Source organism: Rana temporaria, chromosome 10, assembly GCF_905171775.1.
Source record: "Rana temporaria chromosome 10, aRanTem1.1, whole genome shotgun sequence".
In the NCBI taxonomy this organism is placed as follows: domain Eukaryota; kingdom Metazoa; phylum Chordata; class Amphibia; order Anura; family Ranidae; genus Rana; species Rana temporaria.
The window spans coordinates 97,652,556-97,668,398 of NC_053498.1; the positions used below are offsets into that span (position 1 = coordinate 97,652,556).

General features: G+C 44.0%; 1 protein-coding gene across 4 annotated transcripts in view; it reads right to left on the bottom strand.

Annotated features, from left to right (window-relative positions):
• The window catches only part of LOC120915362 (myosin-binding protein C, fast-type-like), a 186,188-nt gene that overhangs the window by 70,502 nt on the left and 99,843 nt on the right, over window positions 1-15,843 (bottom strand). For all 4 annotated transcript variants that reach the window (XM_040325789.1, XM_040325788.1, XM_040325791.1 and 1 more), the window contains 5 exons: window positions 9,144-9,249; window positions 8,889-9,055; window positions 8,617-8,782; window positions 7,268-7,374; window positions 3,657-3,686 (listed from right to left, as the gene is read on the bottom strand). In XM_040325789.1, the coding sequence (XP_040181723.1) occupies window positions 3,657-3,686; window positions 7,268-7,374; window positions 8,617-8,782; window positions 8,889-9,055; window positions 9,144-9,249 (576 nt within the window). The remainder of the gene's footprint in view (window positions 1-3,656; window positions 3,687-7,267; window positions 7,375-8,616; window positions 8,783-8,888; window positions 9,056-9,143; window positions 9,250-15,843) is intronic.

The window sequence follows — 15,843 nt, forward strand, 5'->3', positions numbered from 1 at the left end:
TCGGCATAAGTCAGCTTTCTTGTTTCTTTGGTTCATTGCTTATCCACTGGACAGACTCTTATTCACTTTCCAATAAAAGGCCAAAGGTGGAAGACATGACATAGGAACCGCCACCTATTAATCAATATCCCACCAATGGTTCAAAAATACATTTATATTACAATTATTATTAAGAACCAAATATACCTGCATATTAGATCTATAAAAATATATTTTATTCATAAAGAAAAAACTCAAATCTATCAAATCTATCAAACACTTTGGCCAAGTGCATAAATTATTAAAATTTAAAAAAAATCTTATATAGCCAATTCAAAGCAAGCAGCAAATCGGACATTTTCCCTGACTACAAAAATGCTAATGGCAGGACTAAAATACTAATTATACGTTCTGAAATACTACAAATCAGGATTTGGATATTCCTTTGTAAATGATTAAAGACAGCTTATCGCTAGCTTTAGACTGATAGCACTTTTAAACTCTGACCTGAAAATCTTCACCAAGCTTTTGTCCATAAGCCTAAATGCGATATTACCTTCTTTAATACACAAGGCTCAGGTGGGCTTTGTCCCTCCCCGTCAAGCGGGGGATAATACGAGATGGGTCATTGATTTAATAGATGTAGCAAACAGGGATGGCCTGGAGTCACTAGTTCTTGGGCTGGACGCTTCGCCCTGTCTCCGACCTTCCTGGCAGAAAATGGGACCCGCCAGGGGTGTCCGCTCTCACCTCTACTGTTTGCACTGTGCGTTGAGACCCTGGTGGCATCCATCCCTAGAAACCCAGACATTCGAGGTATCCCGGTCCGAGGGAAGGAGTTTAAACTGGCATTGTTTGCGGATGATGCTATACTTACCCTCACCCAACCTAGGATCTCACTGCCCAACTTGAATGCAGAACTGGACACCTACAAATCCCTCTCGGGTTACAAAATAAATGTGACCAAATCGGAGGCCCTTCCGATTAATATCCTGCTGTGGAAGTACAGCACCTGCAGAAGTGCTTCCCATACCACTGGAAGACCTCAGCTCTGAAATACTTGGGAGTCTTGATCCCCCCGTCCTTTGCTTCTCTATATCAGGCATACTTTCCCCCTATGTTCCGCTCCATAAGGGACCTCCTGCAGAGATGGAAGGTCCACCACATATCTCTCTTGGGAAGGGTGGCCTCAGTGAAGATGACCATTCTTTCCAAACTCTTGTATCTATTTCAGATATTGCCTATCCCTGTACCTTATATGCAACTAAGAAAACTTCAAGTGGACTTGGTTTGCTTTGTCTGGAACTATAAGAGGCATATAATACCCTGCTTGGTCCTGCTGGCTTCCCGCTCTGATGGAGAGCTGGCGTTCCCCGATTTGGTAAAATACTACCAAGTGACTCAATTACGCACCCTGACCTCCTGGTTCCCCCAACGGTCATACAACAAATGGACAGAAATCAAAAAAATTTGTCTCGCACCCACACATCCAAATAACTTACTCTGGAGTGCGAATGCGGAGGTAGACACGGAGAGGGATCTATGGCGTTACTTAGATCACTCTCCCGCGCCCATGGGCTCAGCTCTGAAAAGTCACTGCTGACCTCTTTCCTCTATAACCCTGAGATGCCTGCTGGTCTCACTCGCCAAATGTCTTCACCCTGGGCGCCACTTGGTGGACCCTAGATCACGCAAATTACTGTCGTAATGAACTTCAGGGAAAACATAACTTACCTCGTCAGGTGTTTTATGGCTTTCCAATTCTCAGCGCCATCCCCCTTCGAGAGCATCATAATGGAGGGACCAAGGCCTGATCTCTGACATTTACTGGGTGCTCAATTCCTACTCCATTTCAAACCAGGGCAAGCATGTCTACATGCTTCGCTGGGAAAAGGTACTAGGAAAAAAAATCCCGGAGGCAACATGGCAGACGATCTAGTCTCAGGCAGCAAAAAGTTCCTTCTGCATGCTCTACAAGGAGAACGCATATAAAATTATCTACTTTTGGTACCTGACACCAGATGTGCTCCATGCTATCTATCCCTCCAGCTCAGATAGGTGTTGGCGCTGCCAAGGTGACAAAGGTAACTTCTACCACATTTACTGGAACTGCCCCAAGATTGTGCCTTTCTGGACGGAGACACAGTGCCTGCTGTCTTGCCTTTTGGGGGTACAGGTCCCCATGACTCCAAAACTATTCCTTCTAGGTGTCTCACTCCTGCAAATTTCCAACCCATCCAAAAAAATTGCTTAGACATGTTGTTACAGCCGCACTTGCCTGGTTGCCCTTCACTTGAAACGGAACTCCCCACCCTCCCAAAAAGACCTGTAGAATTAAGGATGTAGAACTAATGTAAAAAATGACAGCCAGATTACAGGATAGGCTGGAATGCATGATGAGGTCTGGGAGGAGTGGCACCAAAGGGAAGATCCACCTTGAGTCGATGGTTGAGCCCCCAACTATGTCCCCCACCTCCCCTTCCCTGTTTTACTTCCCTAAACCTCCTTTTTCCCTTTTTTCTACTTTATCTTCCTCTCTTGTTCTTTCTCTTCCCTTCCGGCCCTGTAGTGGCCTATGGTAGATCTTACTTAATGTTTGACAGTTTACGTAATGTGTCTACTGCGCATTTTTACAACCTAGCACACTGTTTACTGTGACTGTATATGCACTGGCTATATTACTGCTCTAGCATTACCTGTACACTGATGTGCTCAGTTTATGTTAATTTAATTGCTGCTATGACCAATAAAAAATTGTTATTTGAAAAAAAAAAGACAGCTTATCGACCTGGTTAGCCTACTTCATTCATGCCAGCCTAAAACACTACCGAATGTGAATCACACAATGACTGGGCAATACATTTCCTGGAATTGCTGTGACATCTACTGAGTGCAATTCATTTTCTACTGTCAATGTAAGTATTTAACAAAGGGATATTTACTCACTACCAATTTGCTTGTGTGACAATAGGGTCATTATTCCAAAACTTTGGTAATAGCTGGAAAGAATTGTTATTTCACACAAACCCATCTCCTGCAGCTGAATAGTGGGACCCTTGCTCTCTAAGGGAAACAGTGGTCTCCTTGCAGGGGCCCTACAAACCTCCTGCTAAGACAGACCGATAGCTTTGCATTTACCAAAGCTCATGCTCCATTATGATTGGGGAGCATTGCCCCATTGACGACCGGGCCTGGATGCAAACAGTTTGTTGTTGCAGGACAAATCATCCACAGGTAATCGCTGCAAGTCCAATTACATGCAAACAGCCCCAAATGATTGCAGGTGCCATCAGCCTCTTCCCCTATATAGAGCTTCTTGCCTGCAGGTGTTTGCAGAAACCTTGCTGAGTCTTCCACAGGAAATCCTTGTTGGCCCCTAAACAAATGTGTGAATGACACCTTAGGGCCTAGGTATGTGGTTTTTTGTGTTCATCAGAACAGCTTGTCATCCCATTTAAATCAATGGAAATTCAAAGGCAATGTGAAGCAGGTTGATGTAGCTTAGAAGGAGGTAAAATGCAGGACAGGAGTTGGTCAAATTCACATCAAATGTGTCTGCCAATGAACTTTAAATGATCTTAGTAGCTTCTTAAACTATTCTTAAATGTTAAAAGAATGCACATGAAAGAACACTGCCTTTGCACATCAATACAAGCCCTTATATAGAACGTTCTTACCTTCAAGAGGAACATATTCAATCACGACCTCTGAAAAAAAAAAAAAAAAACACATTTAAGAAACTCTTTCTTTCTTTTAATTTTGATAGTAAATACATCTATTACATGCACATTCTACTAATTGGTAATTTAACTAGTAAGAATACTATACAGTATATGTTGCTAATATGGATGCGTTTAAAGTTCACTTTTAAGAAAAAAACAAAACATATTTTTTGCAAGAAAAATCTGTGCATATAATATGTGGATTGCTGGTGCAATGTCAGGCTTCTACAGACACTTCCTTCAGCTCTTTGCCCGTAACTCAGCATGGGCTTTCAATTAGAAACCTGGAGGGAGTGTCAATGGGCTCACGGTCAGTTCACTGATTACCACACTCATAGCCCCATGAGAACTACAAGTCTGTCTGCCACAGTGATAGAGGAGACTTGTAGTTTATTCATCCACAGATCTCTGTAAATGAATACTGCGGCTGTGCAGATTGAGCCCCACACAGCCATGCTGATTTTAAATGTGACAAATTGGGTGCAGGGGAGAGAAGGAGGGTTCTGAGGGTGGGAAGCAGGTGCTAGGAAAACTTTACATGTTATGTTTTACCCAATATACAGGTGTAACATGTAACAGTGACTGAAAAGTGAACTTTGCCTAAACAATTTAAATGTGTTTAAGATATATAGTTCCAAATACAGTAGTAATACACAACTTTAAGAAGTGTTTTAGACCAGTGTTTCCCAACTCCAGTCCTCAAGGTACACCAACAGGTCATGTTTTCAGGATTTCCCTCAGATGAAACGGCTGTGGTAATTACTAAGGCTGGGTTCACACTACTACACTACTTTCATCCTACTTTGCTCTGTGTTCAATGTTTCCCTATGAGAGCGTCTTGTAGCGTCCTACACAAGTCGGTCCGACTTTGAAAATGCTTCCTGTACTACTTTTGGTCCTACATTGATCCTACTTCAGGCCCATTGAATATCATTGAAGTCGGACCAAAGTAGTATCCTGTTCATGAAAGTAGGATGGATGTAGGACCAATGTAGGATAAATGTAGGACCAATGTAGCAGAGCAAAGTAGGATGAAAGTAGTGTAGTAGTGTGAACCCAGCCTTGGGCAGTGAAACTGATCAAATCACCTGTGCAAAATAATGGAAAGCCTGAAAACATGACCTTGAGGACTGGAGTATAGCCTAGGCTATACAGCATATCATTCATGTACAAGAAAATAGAATTGAAGCTATTGTTAGCCTTGACAGTAAATACCAATTTGCAGATGTCAATTTTCTATAAGATTAAAGAGTTAGTTCACCTTTACATAAATAATAAAAGGATGAACTAACATCCCTCACCCTCCCAACGCCCCTGGTCCCCGCTGTTCTTGCCTCTATGGGTAATGAGCTGTCAGTGCCCATGTAGCTGGTGCTGCAGTCTGGAGATATGAAATCCCTGCTCTTCTCCCCCTTCTTTCTGCATGGCCTCCGGGATGGCTCAAAGCATTCTCAGTGCTAACCAATCAGAATTGCTCTGATCCACCCCGGAAGCAATGCAAAAAGAAAGGGGAGAACATGGATTTCAAATCACCAGACAGACTGCTGCATCGGGTGCATGGGCACTAACAGCTCATCACACATGCATGTAAGTACAGGGGACCAGGGGGGCATGGCAAGGCTTTAGGGTGTTAGTTCACCTGTTCATTCTTTCTGTAAAGGTGAACTTACACTTTAAATTCTAGAGTATGTATAACCAAAACTTGTTTTATTAAGTATGGTATAGATAAAAAAATGCTTAAAAACCCATATACATTTTTTTTCTGCCTGTGTCAATTTAGGAAGATTTTATCCCTTTCTGTCCTAGAGACATAACAGGAATTATCTGCAAAGTAGGGGGAATTCCCCCTGAGACAACTGTCACCAGAATAGGTATCACTGTTGGAAAAACAGATGTTTTACAGATGTGAGAATGAATCACTAGTTGTTAGGATGTCGGCAGGAGGAAGCTGTCACATTTGGTTGTGCTAATTTCACTGCTAAATGTGTTACTTCACTCTGCAGCTGGAGGTTCTTTGGGCCAAACACCCATTCATTTGGTCATTCGCACAAGATTCTCCATAGACTGCAAACGGTGCAGAAGTCTGTCCTATAGCGTTTCCCCTGCTGGTCGAATATTCTTACTCTTACAAATTTTTATAAAATGGCCCCTTAGTGAACACTAAAATGGGCGTTTAATTGTTTCCTACTATTCTCCTTACTTATCATTAATTTACTAACAGATATATCAGTCTAGATGTTACACAACTTCCTCAAACTCAACCTTTCCAAAACCAAACTTATAATTTTTCCTCCACCACATGCCCCATCCTTTCATCTATCTGTCAAAATCGATGGCACAACTATCAGGCCATCCCGCATGCCAATGTGCTAGGTGTAGTCCTGGACTCTCCTTTAAGCCCGACATGCAATCACTGTCCAAATCTTGCCACCTCAACCTCCGCAACATTTCCAAAATACGCCCCTTTCTAACCAATGACACAACAAAGCTCTTATATCATTCCCTGGTCATCTCTCACCTCCTCCACTAATGCAATTCTGCTCTCATTGGCTTACCTCTACATAGGCTATCACCCCTTCAATCCATCATAAATCTATCATGAATGCTGCTGCCAGACTCGTCCACCTTACCAATCGCTCTGTCTGCTACTCCTCTCTGTTGATCCCTCCACTTGCTTCCACTCACCCAACAAATTAAATTCAAAATACTAACAACTTAAAAAGCCATCCACAATTTAGCCCCCAGCAACATTACGTCCTCTCAAGACCCTCGTCACCTCCTCCTATGCTCGCCTCCAGGACTTTTCCAAGCCTCTCCAATCCTATGGAACTTCTTACCCCAATCTGTCCGATTATCTTCTACTCTAGTAGCTTTCAGATGATCCCTGAAAACCCTCCTCTTCAGAGAAGCCTATCCTACTCACTCCTAACAACTGTATTTTTATTTTCTCCATCAGTTCATCCCCCACAGTTATTACCTTTTGTTTCACTTGACCCTCCCTTCTGGATTGTAAGCTCTAATGAGCAGGACCCTCTGATCCCTGCTGTATTGAATTTTATTGTAACTGTACTATTTGCCCTCATGTTGTAAAGCGCTGAACAAACTGTTGGCACTTTATAAATATTGTATGATAATAATAATAATAATAATAATAATAATAATAATAATAATAATAATAATATAACAATTGTGATTAGTGAATCTTAAAGAATTTGTACTCAAATAATAAAAAATAATATCTAAGCTCTAGCATGTAGACCACCTTCCATTTTCCTGTTATTATTCTTACAGTAATCATAATTTAGTAATCATTCTCGTATAGATAATTTCTAGGTTGAAAACTTTTAACAGTAGTTGAGAGTGCCTAAAACCAATATTTTAATAAATGAGTATTTTTACATTTTAAAATTCCAAAATACTTGTATTGTTACTAATTAGTATGTTCTCATAATTCATTCATATTATATAGAGTTTATACATTTCAATTGCAATATACACTAATATATTTATATATATATATATATATATATAGTACATAAAAAATAAATGCTTAAGGGCTATATTACCAAGAAAGTTGAGCTTGGCAGACAGAGACAAGGCATATCCATCAGGGACAAATGTGTAGTCGGCTTCATCATCTGGCCTAACGTCATCAATAATTAACTTGTGAATCCTGTATGAATATAGGAAATTAATAGATTATCCAGACCATCCAGAAAATTAACCTGCCCATCAAAACCAGAACACATCTTTCAAATTCAAAATCAATGATCCTATTAAGGTCATTACCAAATAGAAAATATATTAAAGTAAGGAGGCTAAAATGAAAATTTAGTAAATAAAAGAGAGTCTGTCACTTTAAATGATCAGGTCGAAGTACAAGGTTCCTTTAAAAAACTATCCCTTAATAGGGGTTGTAAACCCTCCTGCTTTTTCACCTTAATGCATCCTATGCATTAAGGTGAAAAAAAATCTGACAGTTACCGGCCCCCCAGTCCCCTGTTTTACTTACCTGAGCCCTGTAAAGTCCTGCGTCGAGAACGCGCTGGATCTTTGCCCGGGGTTCTCGGCTCTTCATTGGATAGATTGATAGCAGCGCAGCCATTGGCTCCTGCTGCTGTCAATCAAATCTAATGATGCAGGCGCGGGGGGCGGGGCCGAGTCCTGCATTCGGCAGCTATGGATGCCGAATGGGTCAAAAATTTTTGGTGTCAGTCGGGTCCAATCCGGCTTTTTTTTAGCAGTGGGGTCAGAAAGCCATGTTTTAGAGTTGTTGGAACAGACCCATGTTGGAGTGAGCGATTGACTAGATTGACTAGATAGTATAAGTCATCAATAATAGTATGTAAATTCTCCTGGATGAGCCAAGCGGGGCAGACTTCTCCAGGGTAGTAAGTAGATTTTAATTTCAGAATCAGGGCTTTACGGGTCGTGGTTAAAATTAAATTTTTTTTTTTTTTTTTTGAACAGTGCATCGTGTTAAAAGAGGTTTGATTGGGGTTTGATTGGGGTGGCCTAGAGAGTTGTTGTACCTGTTCTACTAGAAGCTATGTGTGATGAGGAAGGCTGCGCAACACAGAATGACTGACAATAGCCTGTAACCCCTCCCCCAGACATACTCCCCATTTACTATTAAACTCATATTGAATTTGGGGAAAAAAAGTACATTTAATTGGTTGACTTTCTAGATAACATTTACATTTTCCAAATCACACTAAATATATTAGCTTATAGCAATACAGATACCTTCCTGTCCTACAGTTATGAGGTTCCCAAAAACAATATATTTCTTATAATAAAGTAGAACTTAAGTAAAAACTAAAAATAAATGTTTAAAGTTTTTCTTAAACTTAAAACTGGACAGTTTTTAGCAAAGTACAACTATTCAATCTGGTATAAATATTTTTGCCATTACCTGCCCTTATGGGTCATTGTGATGCGTTTGCTTGGTCTGATTTCCACTCCATTTTTAAGCCACTTGCCCGTCACTTTCTCATCAGAAACCTCACATTTGAATAATGCCTGTTCAGCTGCCTTAACTGTGAGGTCAGCAATGCCCTGTAAGACTTCCAGCTTCTTATCTGTAAGCATTATTAAAGAAAAATATTAATATCAATAAGACTTTGTATCGCTCTAATACAAATGCAAGGATCATTCAGGAATGCGTGTGGTTTCAAAACACCGTACCTTCAATTGCAAGGTCAGCCTCGCATTCTCCACCATTGGTTATCACTGAGTAGCGTCCAATGTCCTCTTTGGTGGCTTCATTTATAATCAAAATGTGTTTTTTACCATCTTTTTTGAAGCGATATTTAAATGTTTCCTCACGAGTTAACTCCACTCCATCTTTCATCCTTACAGAGAGATAAAGGGGATCATTAGTATAAACACTGGTTAATATACTGTACTTAAATTTCAAAAGAAATATAAAATGTGATTTACCACATCACGTGGGCACCTTCTTCAGAGACCTCCACTTCTAATTCCACTTTTTCGCCTACAAAAACTTGTTGGTCCTCCAACCCCTTCTCAATTGTAACAGGAGGCTCTGCATTGCACATGAACAATATTTTTATTAAAAAAAAAAGAATGTAAATTGGGTCTATATGAAAATATTTCTGTATCTTTTAAAATACTATATGTTGCTTCTATCACACAAAAGTTTTACAAATTCACATCAGACACTACTACTGAATGTCTGAACACCCCCTTTGATACTGAGAGTGTTCACTCTGACAGGAGTCACTTTGGGCGGGGGTCAACGGCGGATCCAGGGGGGGGGGGGATCAAGCCGTCCATTATCTAATATCTCAGTACTAAACCATGAAGAAACAGACTGATACCTCCTGTCCATCCGTAGGACAGCAGAGTCAGTCTGTGAATTCTGAGACTGGCTGCAGCTCTGCGTGTCTGTGTAAACAGCCCAGCAAACACATCCACCCTCCCCTCCCTCACTGACGAGAGATGAGAGGAATACAGCTCCTCCCACCTCTGCTCCTCCAGTGAATTCACGCCCCGCCCACACTATACCCAGCATGCCGTGCAGCAGCTGTATCGAGAAATAAGGGGATGTGTTTGTGGGCGGGAAATATGAATACAGCAGCTGTAGATTCCTCTGTGTGCCAAAGATGACCTGATCTTTTAGCCTGCAAATGTGGGTGAGTGTACACTGCAGTACACTGTGATCATTGTCCTTATCTCCATCCCTCTGCCTTCTCTCCTCCATATGTCTCCCTCCCCTCCCCCTCATGTTCTTTCAAGATGTTCTATGTTCACTTTCACTTTCAGTAAGGCTGTTAATGCTGGGGGTTAATGTGTTTGCTAACACCAGTGCTGGAGGTTAATAATGTGTTTTCTGACACCAGTGATGCAGGGTTTAATAATGCGTTTGCTGACACCAATGCTGGGGACTAATAATGCGTCTGCTGGGGTTAATATTGTGTTTTCTGCCACCCTGGGGGGCCCCAATGCAGTAAGAAGGGGGCTCACAGCAACACATGCTGCCACCACCTGGCTGCAACCCCCCTGTCCTCCCCTTCATCTGGCTGCAACCCCCCTGTCCTCCCCTTCATCTGGCTGCAACCCCCCTGTCCTCCCCTTCATCTGGCTGCAACCCCCATGTCCTCCCCTTCATCTGGCTGCAACCCCCCTGTCCTCCCCTTCACCTGGCTGCAACCCCCCTGTCCTCCCCTTCACCTGGCTGCAACCCCCCTGTCCTCCCCTTCATCTGGCTGCAACCCCCCTGTCCTCCCCTTCATCTGGCTGCAATCCCTCTGTCCTCCCTTCACCTGGCTGCAACCCCTCTGTCCTCCCCTTCATCTGGCTGCAACCCCTCTGTCCTCCCTTCACCTGGCTGCAACCCCTCTGTCCTCCCTTCACCTGGCTGCAACCCCTCTGTCCTCCCTTCCACCTGGCTGCAACCCCTCTGTCCTCCCCTTCACCTGGCTGCAACCCCTCTGTCCTCCATTTCACCTGGCTGCAACCCCTCTGTCCTCCCTTTCACCTGGCTGCAACCCCTCTGTCCTCCCCTTCACCTGGCTGCAACCCCTCTGTCCTCCCCTTCACCTGGCTGCAACCCCTCTGTCCTCCCCTTCACCTGGCTGCAACCCCTCTGTCCCCCCTTCACCTGGCTGCAACCCACTGTCCTCCCCTTCACCTGGCTGCAACCCACTGTCCTGCCCACCACCTGGCTGCAAGGAGGAGGGGGGAAGAGAGAAGAAAAGTGACCATGAGGGTGGAGGAAGCCAGTGATTCCATTATTATCATCCAAGGTAAGAACTTTTCTCCCCTTCACCTGGCTGCAACCCCCCTGTCCTCCCTTCCACCTGGCTGCAACCCCCCTGTCCTCCCTTCCACCTGACTGCAACCCCCCTGTCCTCCCCTTCCACCTGGATGCAACCCCCCCTGTCCTCCCCTTCCACCTGGATGCAACCTCCCCTGTCCTCCCCTTCCACCTGGATGCAACCCCCCCTGTCCTCCCCTTCCACCTGGATGCAACCCCCCCCTGTCCTCCCCTTCCACCTGACTGCAACCCCCCCCTGTCCTCCCCTTCCACCTGACTGCAACCCCCCCTGTCCTCCCTTCCACCTGGCTGCAACCCCCCCTGTCCTCCCTTCCACCTGGCTGCAACCACCTTTTCCTTCCCTCCACCTGGCTGCAACCCCCCCCTCCACCTGGCTGCTCCGACACAGTAATAATTGAAATGATGTGCTTCGATCATCCTGACACCATATTAACCACGTTGCCGTGATGATTGAAGCGCCAACACCAGCCATTGCCCCTACAAATTTCCTGCAGAGATTTTGGCAGTGCCCCTCCCGAGATTATACTCTGGATCCGCCCCTGGCGGGGGTCCTATGGAACCCAGCTTACCTTGAAAAGCACTGCAATCTCCTTGTTCAGCTCCCCCCGGCCCCTCCTATGTGTAAGTCACCATGGGCCAGATTCACAGCGGAGATACGACGGAGTATCTCAGATACTCCGTCGTATCTCAGATACTCCGTCGTATCTCAGATACTCCGTCGTATCTCAGATACTCCGTCGTATCTCAGATACTCCGTCGTATCTCTCAGAGCATCTATGCGACTGATTCATAGAATCAGTTACGCATAGATATCCCTAAGATCCGACAGGTGTAATTGTTTTACACTGTCGGATCTTAGGATGCAGTACCGCGGCAGCCGCTGGGGGGAGTTTGCGTCTTAAACCAGCGTCGGGTATGCAAATTAGCAGTTACAGCGGATCTACGACGGATTTTCGCGTTCGCTACGTCATCCGTAGTCAAGTTTCCCGTCGCAATTTTAGTCGTTGTTTGACCTGCCCTAACTTTACACAGCAATCTTATTGCTGTATAAAGTATGGCCGTCGTTCCCGCGTCGAAATTTAAAAATAAACGTCGTTTGCGTAAGCCGTCCGGGAATACGGAATTACGCTACGCGTGTCGCCGTTCGAAAAAATTACGTCACTGCGCGCAAAGCACGGCGGGAATTCCGAAATGGAGCATGCGCAGTAGGTCCGCCGCGGGAGTGCGCCTAATTTAAATGTTACCCGCCCATTCGATTTGGCCCGCCTTGCGCCAGACGTATTTACGATACACCGCCGCAAGTTTCCAGGTAAGTGCTTTGTGGATCGGGCACTAAAACTGAAAACTTGCGGCGGTGTAACGTAAACGGCTTACATTACACCGGCGCTATTGTACCTGAATCTGGGCCCTTGTGTCTATTAGGAGCACAGGGGGACCGAGAAGCCCAGTCTGATCTGCACTAATCAGACTCACTGTACAACCACACTGGAATATTGTATATTGTGTGTATGTGTATATATATATATATATATATATATATATATATATATATATATATATATATATATATATATATATATATATATTGATATATTGATATATTGTATATAGTCTCATATACTGTTGTAGACTCTTTACTAGATTGTTTGAGGTGTGGCTGTATCCCATTGTTCTATTGTGTCTGTCTTGGGAACAACCTATTATGTAATGTATATGTATATGTGGATTAGCTATGACAGGGAAGGGGGGATCTCTCCAGCAACCCCCCCCCAAAGATGGTCTACTATTGTAAAGTTGAATACACCTGTGTCATGCTACTGGTGTAGGTAAAGTGTACCCCGCCATGTGCCATTATGTAAAGAAGGGCGGGATTGTCCCCTGAGAGTATATCCATGTGTGCCTTTGTTATAATAAACAGTTCATGTTCCAACCTTGCAGCCAAATGAGTCCTGCCTTGTTCTTGGTTGCAATATGCGACAATAATATCAAATATCGATATACAGATTGGAGGAAGAGGTATATGACGGAAGCACTCAAGTGCAGTGTGGGACGTTCCGTTTACATTGGGGGCAAGCAGTGGGACGCTTCCCCCAATCTTGGAGATCCAAACCTCCACATGGATCCAAGATCTGGATAGCAGGAGAGGAGAGGAGAGGTACAGATACCAGCCGCCATAGAAGAGGAATTCTAATGGTGGTTGCGAGAAATGCAGATACAGTACAAGGGACCAGTGTAAGAGCAGGTCCTGCTTGAATGGTATTGTTCTGTCCGCTGGGAACTCTGGAAGGAAGCGCTAGGCCGTGAGCAGCGATAGTAGGGAAAAATTCTCTCCTCCTTCCAGAAAAGGTACTGGTCGCAGTATGAAGTGCGAATGTTTTTTGGGAGACAACTGCATACGGAATTGAAAGCTGAGTTAACCAGCCTGGTCCAGGCAGAGATGCGGTTGGACAATAACCACAGAGCCATCCGCTGGCATGTAGCCCAAGTGTGCCTGTGGACAGTGGACGACACCCCAACAGAAGGTTTTGGCTATGGTGGCCTGGGGCTGTTATTAGAGAGGCTGTCTGAGGACCCTGATTTTGGGAGCAATTTGAAGTGGCGTTTGGAAGAAATCTTGGAATACAGCGAATGGGTGCTGAATGTCTCAGAAGTTCAATGGTCCCTGGAAGATTTGGAGTTTCTAGCCAATCAGGAATGGGAGCTGGAGATTGCCTACAGACGGCTGCTAGATTCTACTCAGCAGCAGGTATAGGCTCCCTTTGCCTGGGACTATCAGGAAATACTAGATGACAGCTCTGAAATCCTGGCTGAAGAGTCGGCAATGTGGCAGAGTAACAGTGTGCTTTGCCCACCTGCACCCGCAGCTATGGACACAGAGGTCTTATGGCAGATGCAGCAAGTGATGACCTTGACAATCCTGTTTCTGCACAGGATGATCTTGGATGGAGGAATGCATCTGTCCAACAGCCAGATAAAGGGAAGGGAGATGGAGAAGTTGGCTCATCTTCCTATTTATCGTTCAATGGCTTGAAAGAAAAGGAAGCTGTCCTTGTTCCCCAGCCACAGATCAAAGAAAGTACATGAGTTTAATAGACTTTTCAGGGAAGATCACTGCTAGCCTCTGCCTAGCACCAGTAACATCTTCTTCATTCTACGTACAGTAGATGGTGAACCTCTATCCCCAGACACCAGTTCTCCACTGACAGCAACCCAGCAGAAGGGCTGGCAACAGGGCAGAGTCTGCTGGCCTCTGCACTCAACTAACTTCAAAGTCAACCTGTTTGGGGTCTCCTGTGTTAGTCGTCTGCTAAAAGGGGAGATGTGTGACAGTTGTAATTTTGGGCAGGGGGCTTGTGGAACCCAGCTTACATTGGAGAACACTGGAATCTCCTTGTCCAGCTCCCCCCAGCCCCTCCTATGTGCAAGTCACCCTCTGTCTATTAAGGGTACAGGGTAACTGAGAAGCCCAGTCTGATCGGTACTAATCAGACTCTCCTTACAACCACACTGGAATATTGTATATTGTGTGTATATTATGGGACTGGTGAGCTGCTGCTCTGGGAATTTATGCTGCTAGAGAATAAGACTGAGCCTTTTAGGAACTAACTATACAGCCATCTAGTAGCCTTTTTGCTGCCTGCAGGTGGAACTATGACTGTACTCATGTGCACCAACAGTACAACTGGGCCCCAGCACTAGCTGGCTGTAGAGTTAGGACTAAAGACTAATACCCTCAAAGATATATGCCTGCTTAATCATTAAATTCTTAAACATGAGTTAGACCCTCTGCCAGGTATTTGAAACAAATGTAAACTGCAGAATCACAATCATAAATTTTACCTTCAAGTGCATATTCAAAGTACAGTACCACGTCTCTTTATTTATGGATATCTTTTGATTATACTACAAATTAAAGTTTCCCATCATCTGGTACTCCTATGGCAACAGCTTAATAATAATTAGCTTACAATGAATATTTGTTGTTGTTTTTGTTTTTTATAAACGTTCTATTAAATGTAATTTATTGAGTCTGTGCTGGATCTCTACTGTTGTCCACTACTATGGGGTTCTACTGGGTGACCACATGCCCATTTTGGTATTGTAAGAACACTGGGGCAAAACATGTTTCCTTAAACATTAGCGTATCAGGATGTCATTGGTGCCATCATGCACGTGATTCATTACGCATATGTGTGTGTCATCATGCATGCATGTCACCATGTCATTGGCAGGCTAAGCCCTTTCTGGAGGCATTTACCCATTGACTCTGACATAGGTTCTGCCTCTGATGCAGCCGGTGTGACCCAGCAAAACCACACATGTGTTATTGGCTATTTTCCTATCTTTTCAAAGTTACATTCTGCTTTTAACATGACATGACAACAATATAATGGTTAGGCAGTCACTATGCTGTACGGACATTTATTGATATCCTGCATGACAACAGCTTATGATAAGCAGCCACTACACCAAACAGGACATTTGGGAGATGTATGAATGTCACTGCAGACTACAGAACATACTAACTTGCAGTAACGTGGTCACATGTATAGCTATTGCATATAGTGTGAATCCATGGATCTACTTTTTATGTAGACTTGCAATTCACACTGCCTATATGCAAGACACTTAAATAGAGTATATACAACTATAACTTCAATCCCAAGTTGTTCAAAATCTGTGTGAAACAAGGTGTGTGCATTTACTGAGGCACTGTGACATCAGTTATCAGTGGCTGTGACATCCTGCACCCATCAATCACCAATAGATAGAATAATGCATTGCATGAATCTATCTATTGTCGCCGCCGCTGCCGCCCCCGACAGGGTCGTTTTTGGA